Source organism: Bombyx mori, chromosome 9 (assembly GCF_030269925.1).
Source record: "Bombyx mori chromosome 9, ASM3026992v2".
In the NCBI taxonomy this organism is placed as follows: domain Eukaryota; kingdom Metazoa; phylum Arthropoda; class Insecta; order Lepidoptera; family Bombycidae; genus Bombyx; species Bombyx mori.
Genome location: NC_085115.1, coordinates 11,487,366 through 11,500,706, shown reverse-complemented (window position 1 = coordinate 11,500,706; position 13,341 = coordinate 11,487,366). Strand labels below are relative to the sequence as shown.

General features: G+C 39.0%; 1 protein-coding gene across 1 annotated transcript in view; it reads right to left on the bottom strand.

Annotated features, from left to right (window-relative positions):
- Positions 1–2,200: 2,200 nt before the first annotated feature.
- Positions 2,201–13,341, bottom strand: part of Adamts-1 (A disintegrin and metalloproteinase with thrombospondin motifs 1) — a 68,404-nt gene continuing 57,263 nt past the window's right edge. Inside the window, 4 exon segments of the mRNA NM_001043516.1 lie at positions 2,201–3,182; positions 3,679–3,811; positions 5,232–5,336; positions 8,036–8,158. Of these exon segments, the coding sequence (NP_001036981.1) occupies positions 2,892–3,182; positions 3,679–3,811; positions 5,232–5,336; positions 8,036–8,158 (652 nt within the window). The 3' untranslated portion in view covers positions 2,201–2,891.

Sequence of the window (13,341 nt, the reverse complement as noted above, 5' to 3'; positions counted from 1 at the left end):
CGACCCACTGAGAAGATCCGGCGAGAAACTCAGTGGGCTGTGTCTGAGAGTTAATTTACTCGTCGAGCCCTTCGTCGCAAGCGACGGGTTCGACGAGAACGGTGATCGGTGCTTGAAGTACCTAGAAGCACCGTTAGTGGATCGGGAGGATCCGAGATGACGTGTTTTGGGCGACGTCGACTACTTTCCATTCTGTCCGCAGGATCGGGAATGTAGTTACCGGGGGGCACGATGAGAGGGTTCTCGTGTCGTGCCGGTTTATCGAAGTGGCGACCGTTGCGATGGATGTGTGGAGTAATGAGTAATGAATATGTTAGAGGAAGCCTGAAAGTGGCACCTGTGACAGAGAAGCTGAGAAGTGCGCGTTTGGAATGGTATGGACATGTGATGAGACGAAATGAAAATGTGGCTGGTAAGAGAGTGTTAACTATGATATATGATAGAGTTTGGAAGTAGAGAGCATGGAAGGAGAAAATATGTTGCGCCGACACCAAGTGACTGGGAGAAGGGTAGGAGAATGAAATAGATTTAAATATGAAGTAAAGGAACTAACAGCCATCTATGTTAATGGTTTTTACCAATTCCTATTCAATACGGTCCGTCTAACATCTTCCATAAATATAAATTAATAGAAAAATAGAAATTAATTGAATTTATAAAACGAATCTTTATTTATGTATTATATACAAAATTTAAAAAAATACGTAAATTACAAAAATTATATGAAATAAGGGAACGCATTTTGAACTGTTACTGAATGTAATTGCTATGACTATCACGGGTGCTAAGGATGATAATCCACATAGCCGCTGGTTGAAAAGTTTTTCATGTAATCATATCGTATGATCCTCCGGAAATTATGGCATATTAAAACAAAGCCTTTTTTGTAGATCCTTAATTATCGATAGTTGCACAGGAAGAGCTCGTAGATCTGAAATAATATGAGAAGTAAATTTTCGATTCATTCCCAAATCAACTCTCGATTAAGCGCTTGTTAAATACAAATTTAATTACAAAAAAAAAGAGTTATTCGCATCTTTTCACTTTTTTTACGAACAAAGAGGAAGAGGGTAAATCTTTAAGTCGGGTTTTTGTTTGATTATTATGCCTACTTAAGGTACCCGAGATCAAGCAACGATGCTTGAGGAGCGTTTCAATTTATAAATGGTATTTTTCGTTTAGAGGTCCACTCTAGTTAAGGGCCTTGACGGATGATAAGGAAAATTGGGTGTTTTTTTACTCACAAGAATTCGTAATGAAATACAAATTAATGTGTCCCGAATCATTATTTTTGCGTTTTTTTGTTTTTCCTGTACGAAATTGTTTCTGAAATTTAAATTATGTGAAGTGAAAATTCGTTTTATGTTAGTTTTAGTTCGAGAGCACCGCATCTCTCGAAGAAAAGGCGATTTTATCGCTGACGGCTAGGACATAGCCGTCAGCGATAAAATCGCCTTTTAACTTTTTTTTTTATTGCCCTTGTAGATAGACAGACGAGCATACGGTCCACCTGATGGTGAGTGGTTACCGTCGCCCATGGACTTCAGCAATGCCAGGGGCAGAGCCAAGCCACTGCCTAGCGCTTAACATTCTCCACAAGCCTCGTTTGAAGAAGGACATGTCATAGCGCTCGGGAAACACCGTGGAGGGGAGAGCTCATTCCATAGCCGGATGGTACGTGGCAAAAAAGACCTCTGGAAACGCACTGCGGATGACCGCAGTGGCTCCAGGTAGTATGGATGAACTCTACTCCGGTGGCGGGCGGTGCGATGGTAAAAACGAGACGTTGATATCATCTCGAACAATTCCTCAGAGCACTCCCCATGGAACATGCTATGGTACAGCCCCATGGTACAAAATACTGAGGGAACCGAAGTCTCTCCGCTGACCCAGAGGTTCCAAACTCTCCGTGAGAATGGCATTATCGACAATCCGAACGGCCCTCTTCTCTATGGAGTCAAATGGAAGAAGCTGGTATTTGGGAGCCCCGGCCCAAAGATGGGAGCAGTACTCCACGTGAGGCCGGACTTGTGCTTTATAAAGCAAAAGCCTTTGTTCAGGCGTGAAGTACCGCTTCGCTCTGTTGAGGACTCCCAGCATTTTGGACGCCAACTTGGCTTTGCCTTCCAAATGACTCCGAAATTGGACATCGCTCAAAATGTCCGGTAAATAACCGGTGATTGAAATAAAAAGTCGTTCATTTCTAAAGTAGCTCTTTTATTATGGTGAATTTGTAGTACATAATTATGGCACTTTGTTCCGTACTTCATGTTCGATATAAAATTACTTCTTAAAATCTACTTATAAATACGAAAAACAACAGACGTACAAAATACCGGTTATGCTGACATGGAATCTTTTATTTTTAACTAAATAACAAGAGACCATTGTTTAAGGCAACGTTTGAAAATACTCGAATAAGTTTTTTTTTATCAAAAATGAACAATAAAATCCAGTTGGTTAATTATTATTTGAAAAATTGTAGTAGTAATACACAGTTGTGGTTATCAAAATAAACCATACTATTTTTTTAAGTAATCGTTTAGTTCCAAACGCTACCTTAAGAAGAGGATAGAAATAACGCTTTGAAACTATGGGCCTCAGTATATTGACTATGACCTTTAAAAGATATAAGAATACTATGACATCATGTTTGTGTACGAATAAATTTTGCATAATGTACAGTTTTAGAGTTATGTTTATTATAATTTATTCAATAATGTGGACCTTAAGAAGATAGGTTGCATCGTAAAATCTTTTAAAAACATTCTAGCATATTACGAAGTTTACGAACCTACATTATAACCGGTTCGGTTTCTCGGTTCAGCGTAGTCCCAGAAGTTTGATAAAAACGCAGTTTCTACCATTAAGTTGGACAGAAGCGACGCTTCTCAGCCGTACCGTCTGTGCTGACGGCGGTCTGCGTCCCTGCAAGCGTTACAGCAATATTTCCTGAACGGCGGCACCTCGCAGTTCCGGTGCAGCTGTTCCAGTGTGAAGAGCTCGCAGTAGTGCGCGTGGTCGCGTTCGGGGCACTGCACTGCGACTCTCAATGCTGAGGGGCAGCGCCGGAGTCTGCAGCGCCGGCGTCGCTCGCGCGGCTTCGGTCCGCATAGTAGCTCGTCTGACGCCGGACACGTGAGCGGACGCCGGGACACGCCGCGTCCGCACGACGCCGAGCACTGCACGAGATACAAGGTACAGTCGATGACGTCACCGGCCCGATCTTAGTGCTCTCACCAGAGATACGATTATAACTACACTTGAGATCTTAGAACTTATATCTCAAGGTGGGTGGCGCGTTTACGTTGTACATGTCTATGGGCTCCAGTAACCACTTAACACCAGGTGGGCTGTGAGCTCGTCCACCCATCTAAGCAAAAAAAAAAAAAACTCCGGTCTCACGTTTTTAGTTGGCTGACGACATTCATCTATAGGCCTTTTTATTCTTGTATCATGTTCTCTATCATCTGGAAGAGATCGCGATTAGCGATAAGACCGACAATTGTACTTTTTTTTGTATTGAATGTATCGCATTGTTTTTTTTTTGGTGTACAATTAAGAATATCTCTTTCTCTCTCCCTCTCTCTCTTTCTCTACCTCTCTGTCTCTCTCTCTCTTTCTCTACCTCTCTGTCTCTCTCTCTCTTTCTCTACCTCTCTCTCTCTCTCTACTTACAGGAGTCCAGGGTTGCTCCCTCCAGTAAACAGGGCAGGGGATACGGTTGCAGGGCTGGCGATGTGGCGGCTTTGACGACGAGCACATGACTGGTGACACGCTGTGTTTGATAAACTCTCTCCTCGATAACATGCTGTTGATAAACATTTGATAATTATATTTTTTTAATACAAAACCAATCCCTTTTGTTTTGTATAAGTAGTGTCCACGTCAAGTAGGATCTGTATGGAGTTAAGCGGGTGAACCATTATTTTAAAAGGGTTTTTTATTCCTTTTTGGTCCTATGAAACTGGAAAGATATGATGACTTTTATTAATAATTAGAAAATAAAAATATATATTTTAAACTAGCTATTACACACCGCTTCGCTAGGATTGATTTAAAAATTAAAAAAACTCGGGGTTTGTGTTTTTTGCTTTGTACGGAATTGTCGCTTTTATAATAATTCGTCTAATCTATTATAATAAGTGAAATTAATTTTATAAATTGAATATTTTTTTTTCATTTTAATGTCAAGAAAGATATTTATTTACGTATTACTAGTGGACCCGGCGAACTTTGTTCCGCCACACGGTTTCTTTCAAACACATCAACCGGTCAACTTCAAAATTCTACTATAATTAACCACAGAATATATTACGTTTAGCTGTCAGTTGCGTTTTGTTATACCACGTTTTATGTCACGTCCCATGGGAACGTGATAAAAATCCTATGTCCGTCTCCTGGTTCTTAGCTACCTCCTCACCAATTTTCAGCCAAATCAGTTCAGCCGTTTTTGAGTTATAATAGTGTAACTAACACGACTTTCTTTTATATATAGATATGTTAAATTTATCATATGTTTTCAAAGGTCAAATAGTGCTAAAACGTGATCTTAGACATTCACGGGCCATAATCGTGAAACTATTTAAAGCGTAAATAATTACAAAAGCAATAGAATAAACCTGAAATTTAATCGTAAAGGTGCAATTAAAATAACGTTTTACAAGAGGCGAAGATTCTAGAAACTAAGTATTCGAAGCGTCGGGTATTTTATTGTACAATTAATAAAATGAACACGAAATTAAAACAATAAATTGTTTTAGCTCTCAGGAAGTCATGATAATCTCCATGCCTGGGTTCCAAAGATACAGAACAATACAAGCAAAATTTCGTTAGACATAATCGGGATGTTGTATGTATTATTGTTTTAATAGCATTATTAGCATTATTGTTTTAAGTCAGACTTGTTTCTCTTTAGTAGGTGATAATATTATATATTTGTTCTAATTTCGTTAAATGACTGTTTTTACTCTTTGGAACTGCAGGAAATGAGTATTTACTGGTGGTAGGACCTCTCGTGAGTCCACCACCCCTCCTATTTCTGCCGTGAAGCAGTAATGCGGTTCGGTTTGAATGATGGGGCAGCCGTTGTAACTATACTAAGACCTTAGAACTTACATATCAAGATGAGTGGCGCGTTTACGTTGTAGATGTCTATGGGCTCCAGTAACCACTTAAAAACAGGTGGGCTGTGGGATCGTCCACCCATCTAAGCAATAAAAAAAAAGTACCTTGCGTTTGATGGAACACAGAACAATTGTCTTTCTTGAACACCGTTGCTACCGCATGTCGAACTGCATTCTTCCCAATCGTCAGAAGCCCACACAAATTCACAGCTGTGACAACAAAACACATAACAGTTTATTTCTTTTTCTAATAAATATGTAAAATATTATCGTTGATTATTATCCGGTCCAGAAAAAAAAACTTTATCGATCAATTTGCATTTATCAAGGTTACATTCATTGTTTTTAGGAGTGGAAAAGTACCTTCCTCTTATCAATACATGCAAATTGAGGCAATTTGTCTCGTCCACAATTAAGACATCTGCAGATTCCTCAATGGTATTGTTTTAATATATTCATATAATTTTATTTTAGTTTAGACGTTGATAAATTAGATTGTGATTATAGAAGATTTTGATTAATGTATTAAATCATTTTTAAGATGAAAACCTTGGGAAATTATTTTAGGTTCCGAAACAAATCGCGGACGGACGGCACGTGAGGATATGCCGGCATGCTTCTAAATTACGTGCCATTTTATTAGAATCACGATGGCAGATTTACCTTCAAGAAATTAAATTGTTTAGTCGTTGATTAGAATTGTGGAACGTGACTATCGATAATTGTTTCTTAGAGAAATGAGTAAACTTTGCAGGCAATGATAATGGCTATCTAAGAAGTCAAAGCTTTTATCTGATCACAAATGAATAAAACCTATGTAGTATTTGAGATTGCCTAGATGTACCTACGTGATGAAATTACGACATGAAAAAAAAAAAAACGATGTAAGAAAAATAATTATAACAAGAAGCGAATATAATTAAGAAACACATTATGTTGTTGTAATAAGAAAAACATTAGCTTTCTACAAAGTACATTACAAAACATAATATTTTGAGTGATGCCCTAAATTGATACTGTTGCAAGTGTTTTTTTAATTTTTTTTATTGCCCTTTTAAGCAGATGAGCATACGGCCCACGTGATGGTGAGTGGTTACCGTCGCCCATGGACTTCAGCAATGCCAAGTCTAAACTAGTATTATAAATTTTTTAAGAGAAAATCAAATTTGCTTCCGCTCTCTTGTCTATTTTAATATTGACATGATAGTATTTATCATAAAGTCTATCTAGAAATGAACTATTTTATTACTAAATCTGAAAACAGTGGCTAATTCACTTTAAAATTAATTTAAAAGCTAATTTGCTCTACTATATATTTAAGTGTTGCTTTTATAGTTATTTGACGATTCAGCTATTTAAAAGTGTAATTTTTTTTTTATTCTGTCCGTTTCTCAGTTTTGCTTAGATGTCCAACAGAAGCAGTAAAATTCGCAACTTATTTAAATAACAAATTGGAGTTGTCCTTTATAAGAGCTTTATCGAGAATAAATAATAGCACTCAACCTGATGAATTTTAATCGAAAAGCCTCTTTATCGTAATGGAATAATTTTGTATTAATTTCCGGTGTGAACGTTAATATTTAATATGTCAGTTGGTTCGATTCGAATTTGGATTTTGGGATGACATTTCTGAGTTTTAGTTCGCGGTTATAGTCTTTCAACGTATATCAGTAGTGACTAACCCACAGACACAGCCCACTGAGTTTCTCACCGGATCTTCTCAGTGGGTCGCGTTTCCGATCCGGTGGTAGATTCTACGAAGCGCTGCTCTTGCTAGGGCTAGTGTTAGCACCACTCCGGTTTGAGCCTCGTGAGCTCACCTACACGTTAGGGCGAAGCTGATATAGCCTCTCAAGGCTCTCAGCATAGGTAGGAATAAAAAAAAGGTAGTGATGTCAGAATCGTTTTTTTTACACCTTAGACGGGCATATAAGCTCACGCCCCATCTGGTGTTAAGAGGTTATCGGAGAACAAAGGCATTGTGTGCGCTGCCATCTTAAGACACAAAATCGAGACGCGTGACTGCTACGCGGCAATAGTAGGCAAAAAAATATTTTCGTTTTGATGTGAAATTTTAAAAAAAACGAAATGAAACGAATAAAATATTCAACACATCCTCTACAGTTTTTAACTTTAGAGGTTTTTTTTTTTGATAAATTGTGTTTTTTAGAAATTATATTTAAATACGAATTACATATTGATATTATATTATATTATTTTCTTTCATAAAAAAAAATATATTTTTCAGTTGATTATCGATAAAGTTGATTATTGAAAACACGAATAATACAACATTTTCTGAAAATAAATCGTAGCTAGATTGATTTATCGCCCCCGAAATCCCCTGTATACTAAATTTTATGAAAATCGTTGAAGCCATTTCCGAGATTCAGATTATAGGTTTATTTATATACAAGAATTGCTCGTTTAAAGATATAAGATACTCTATAGTATATACACACAGTACACACTATAGTATATATGTACATATATACACATTAATATAGTACACTAATATCTCGAGCGCTAAATATCTTTGGCAAAGTTACAGATACCGACCTGGTATCGAGCCGCGTTATACTATATTAGTCCTAGGATGTTATTAGATTAATTATATCGAGGGGTGAAAAGCTATTTCGTTAAAGCGACATTTCGCTTAATACCCGACATTTATCTTTATAATTAAACGTGCGTTTTATTTGGTATTAGGATTAATAGTTCGATGTTTTTAATTGAACATTCAATTAAGTTTACCCTATTTAAATAGCCGAATAAGTTATTTGGTTATGATATCTTTTCGAAATTTTAAACTTTAAATGAAAAGCTGCAGAAATTTTGCTTAAACCAAATATCTATTTCTAAACCAAATAAGCCTTTCACTCCTCCATGATATATTGAATAGTGATTACCTGTGTGTATTGCATGATTCGTATCTAGGCGGTGGACATTTCTGATCTCGATGACACTGGGCTGTTATCAATCGCACACCGCCACCGCAGGACGCGGAACACGGACCGCGCTCTATCGACCACCTAAGCCAATAGATAATATATACTTCTTCTTCTTCTTCTTCTTCTTCTTCTTTGTCGTTTCCTCATTACTGAGGGTCGTGACCACCTTGGTCCAGTTTTTGCACCAGCTTCCTCCAATGTTGCCTGCATTCGGCCTGCTTAATGACAACGGACGAAGCAACGGCCAAACAGTGACGGGATAACCATATCCCCAGCTGGACAACCAGCTGGATGAGGCTGCAGCGGCCTAGGGGGCTAAATCTCCTTTAAAAAGTTCTGGGACGGAAAGGAATGGGAAGCTACCGTTACTACTTTTCCCAAGAAAACCACCATAATATATACACATATGTTTAAGTAATATCATTATCACACTACACCTACCAAGGTTCATCTCTGCACCCCCCTAAGGTAGACTATCAGAGAATGCCTATGGCATTAAGTCCGCCTTTATACTGTCTAGTATATAAAGTTATAAATAAATAAATAATTGAGTTTATTAATTCTTAATCGAATATGTCGCTCACGCGGACACGAGCTACGGTAATACCACCCCGATCACCTTGTTCGGCGAATATTGATTTTCAATACGAGAATATTTGTCACGCTCGCACGGATCTGTACTATAGACGCGCCTACTTATGCGAAGGGTGTGGGTGAAGTCAAAGCTTAATAAGCAGGTATCATATGTAACGGTCGTCTGGTGTAGTGGTAAGTGACATGGTCACTACACAAGGGGGTCGCGGGTTCGAATCCCGCCAAGGGAAGATATTTGTATAATAAATATAAAATGTCTTTTTCAGGGTTATGGATATATTATGAGTGTTACTGTGTTACTTATAATATTTGCTATGTGTATGTGCTATAATTCTCATGTTGTATTTGTTATTTTAGTTATGTGTTATTTGTTCTACACACACTTATCACATTTTATTATTATTCTCATTATCCTCTCGCAGGTCTGCTGGAAGAGATTTCTCAAAGAAATAAGCAGTGCCTTTGTACATAATTTTCCTATTACTCTGTACTGTGTCTTGTTTTCTGTGTGTACATAAATAAATAAATAAATAAATAAATAATGTATATTATATATATGTGTATAATAAAAATCTTACATTTATTTCCGTTTTCTAGTACCTGTAACACAAGCTCTTTGCGAACTTAGAACGGGACCAGTTATATATATCATAAGCTATTGTGTTTTTGTTTCAATCAGATATATTATATGGAGATTAATAAATAAATATAAACTAAATAGAAGTACACAAACAGGGCTAATCGAATTAAATGTTTGAGTAGATAAGTTCGATTTTATTAACGTGAGGCTCAGTACTTAGCCCTAAGAAGATTCGAGAAAAAAGCTTTGCTGGTGGAGATGAAAATAACAATGATGTATCATATCTGATTATCATAATCTTAGATTGCATTGTTTAGATACGTAAGTAATTTTTCAAAACCGTTATCTGTACGAAAAATATAAAAGTGACCCAAAAAAAAAAACTGTTTGCAAAGCAGAACGCGTCATGAATGTTAAGCAAAATTTTCAAGTTGGCCCAAAATTATGAATTCTTTTCCCTTTTGACAAACTGAAATTGTAATTATTTGTTAAAGGTCAACGAATAAAGTTATGGCATGATTGAACTTGACCTCATAATTCGTTAGTCTTACTATGAAATAAATTTATTCTATACTATTACTACATACTACTACTACTACAACTTTTTTTTTTTTATTGCTCAGATGGGTGGACGAGCTCACAGCCCACCTGGTGTTAAGTGGTTACCGGAGCCCATAGACATCCACAACGTAAATGCGCCACCCACCTTGAGATACAAGTTCTAAGGTCTCAAGCACAGCTACAACGGCTGCCCTACCCCTCAAACCGAAACGCATCACTACTTCACGGCAGAAATAGGCAGGGTAGTGGTACCCACCCGCGCGCACTCACAAGAGGTCCTACCACCAGTAATTACGCAAATTATAATTTTGCGGGTTTGATTTTTATTACACGATGTTATTCCTTCACCGTGGAAGTCAATCGTGAACATTTGTTGAGTACGTATTTCATTAGAAAAATTGGTACCCGCCTGCGGGATTCGAACACCGGTGCATCGCTTCAACACGAATGCACCGGATGTCTTATCTGTTAGGCCACGACGACAATAAATACTACTATACTATAGTTATACTATATATTCTAGAGAACGAAACTTTTAAAAACTTTATTTTAGTCGAAATTGTTTTATTTTACTTATTGAATGCGACAATTCTCCGCACGAACCAAGAGAACTGTTCATATTTATAGTCCATTTCCATATTTACGGTTCTAACGAGAAACTGTCTATTCCGGCGTAGAGATCGGAAACTATTTAGGAGAGCACACGAGCTAGTTCTTTCGAGTTTATTTTAGGGGTCGTCTCAAAGGCAGAACTTTGGAAGGGCTTTATAAATCGCTCCAAGTTTCAAGACTCCACGCGGCTGATTTATCACACGAAGCGCATGAACAAACTATATCCAATGATATATATATATATATCGAAACTGGAGAACTCGTATTTGTAAAGTCTATATTGGAGCGTAGACTAGTTTTTGTATGTTCGCTGAATTCGAATAGTTAATATTGAATGGTTTGTTATGATGTTTATCGACTAATAATCTAAAAAACACTAGTCGATGAGATCGTTAATCGATCTGGTGCAATCAAAATACCCTGTGTATCTATCTATGCACCCATGCACTTTAGAAGTCGCACTTCTATGATGTAGTCGAATTTTTAACCGACTCCAGTATTCACTAAATTTATTTATTCATTCATATTTATTTCTACTCATATATAAATTTCGTGGTACCGTTTTCAGGAACACGCCTAAAAAAAAAACAATAACTACAGAAATGTTTTATGAAACAATGTTACGTCGTCGATTAGCTTCATAATAATTTGAATAGTTCAAAACTATTTTCCTAGAAGGTGGAAATTTAAGATATTACTTTTATGTTCGCGACGAACATAAAACTTTTACGTCAAGTAGATCTCGATTTAATTATATAAGTTTGTGAACTAGCGTAGCTTCAAAAGCAGGCTTCTAATCTAATTATATTAATATTGTGAAATGAGTGCTTTTACTACACTAAGCCATTGGAGCAAATATTTCGTAGCCGTGTCCTACTTAGAACAATTATAATACAAATTTTAACTTGCTTTTATGTTTATTTATTGGTATTCGTTATTTGAAGGCTTCGTTAGTTCAAAACCTGCACGCCCAGCACTCAATCCGTGGACCCTGTTCATGTAGAATTAGTAGACAGTGAGGTAGAACGCAGAGCCTCCTTGCCACCCTCGGATGCGTTACCACCCGTCACCCCGATGGAAGTTAAAGACTTGATCAAAGACCTACGTCCTCGCAAGGCTCCCGGTTCCGACGGTATATCTAACCGCGTTATTAAACTTCTACCCGTCCAACTCATCGTGATGTTGGCATCTATTTTCAATGCCGCTATGGCGAACTGTATCTTTCCCGCAGTGTGGAAAGAAGCGGACGTTATCGGCATACATAAACCCGGTAAACCAAAAAATCATCCGACGAGTTACCGCCCGATTAGCCTCCTCATGTCTCTAGGCAAGCTGTATGAGCGTCTGCTCTACAAGCGCCTCAGAGATTTCGTCTCATCCAAGGGCATTCTCATCGATGAACAATTCGGATTCCGTACAAATCACTCATGCGTTCAACAGGTGCACCGCCTCACGGAGCACATTCTTGTGGGGCTTAATCGACCAAAACCGTTATACACGGGAGCTCTCTTCTTCGACGTCGCAAAAGCGTTCGACAAAGTCTGGCACAACGGTTTGATTTTCAAACTATTCAACATGGGCGTGCCGGATAGTCTCGTGCTCATCATACGGGACTTCTTGTCGAACCGCTCTTTTCGATATCGAGTCGAGGGAACCCGCTCCTCCCCACGACCTCTCACAGCTGGAGTCCCGCAAGGCTCTGTCCTCTCACCCCTCCTATTTAGCTTATTCGTCAACGATATTCCCCGGTCGCTGCCGACCCATTTAGCTTTATTCGCCGACGACACGACTGTTTACTATTCTAGTAGAAATAAGTCCCTAATCGCGAAGAAGCTTCAGAGCGCAGCCCTAGCCCTAGGACAGTGGTTCCGAAAATGGCGCATAGACATCAACCCAGCGAAAAGTACTGCGGTGCTATTTCAGAGGGGAAGCTCCACACGGATTTCCTCCCGGATTAGGAGGAGGAATCTCACACCCCCGATTACTCTCTTTAGACAACCCATACCCTGGGCCAGGAAGGTCAAGTACCTGGGCGTTACCCTGGATGCATCGATGACATTCCGCCCGCATATAAAATCAGTCCGTGACCGTGCCGCGTTTATTCTCGGTAGACTCTACCCCATGATCTGTAAGCGGAGTAAAATGTCCCTTCGGAACAAGGTGACACTTTACAAAACTTGCATAAGGCCCATCATGACTTACGCGAGTGTGGTGTTCGCTCACGCGGCCCGCACACACATAGACACCCTCCAATCCCTACAATCCCGCTTTTGCAGGTTAGCTGTCGGGGCTCCGTGGTTCGTGAGGAACGTTGACCTACACGACGACCTGGGCCTCGAATCAATTCGGAAATACATGAAGTCAGCGTCGGAACGATACTTCGATAAGGCTATGCGTCATGATAATCGCCTTATCGTTGCCGCCGCTGACTACTCCCCGAATCCTGATCATGCAGGAGCCAGTCACCGTCGACGCCCTAGACACGTCCTTACGGATCCATCAGATCCAATAACCTTTGCATTAGATGCCTTCAGCTCTAATACTAGGGGCAGGCTTAGGGACCCCGGTAACCGTACTCGTCGAACTCGACAAAGAGGTCGACGTGCAACCTAACCCATGCATCAGCCCGCTGAGTTTCTCGCCGGATCTTCTCAGCGGGTCGCGATTCCGATCCGGTAGTAGATTCATTCGCGAAACAATTGCTCTTGAGTTGTTAGGTCTCCTTCGGAGGCGCTCGGGCAGTTGTTAGCAAATCCCACCCCTCTTGGCTGAGCCTTTGCTCGCCCACCTGTCCTGGTGAAACTGGAAAGGCCTTCGGGCCACCAGTAAACTTTCAATCATAAAAAAAAAAAAAAAAAAAAAAAAAAAAAGTTCAAAACCGATTTTAATTATCCATGTTTTTATTTTGGCGGACAAT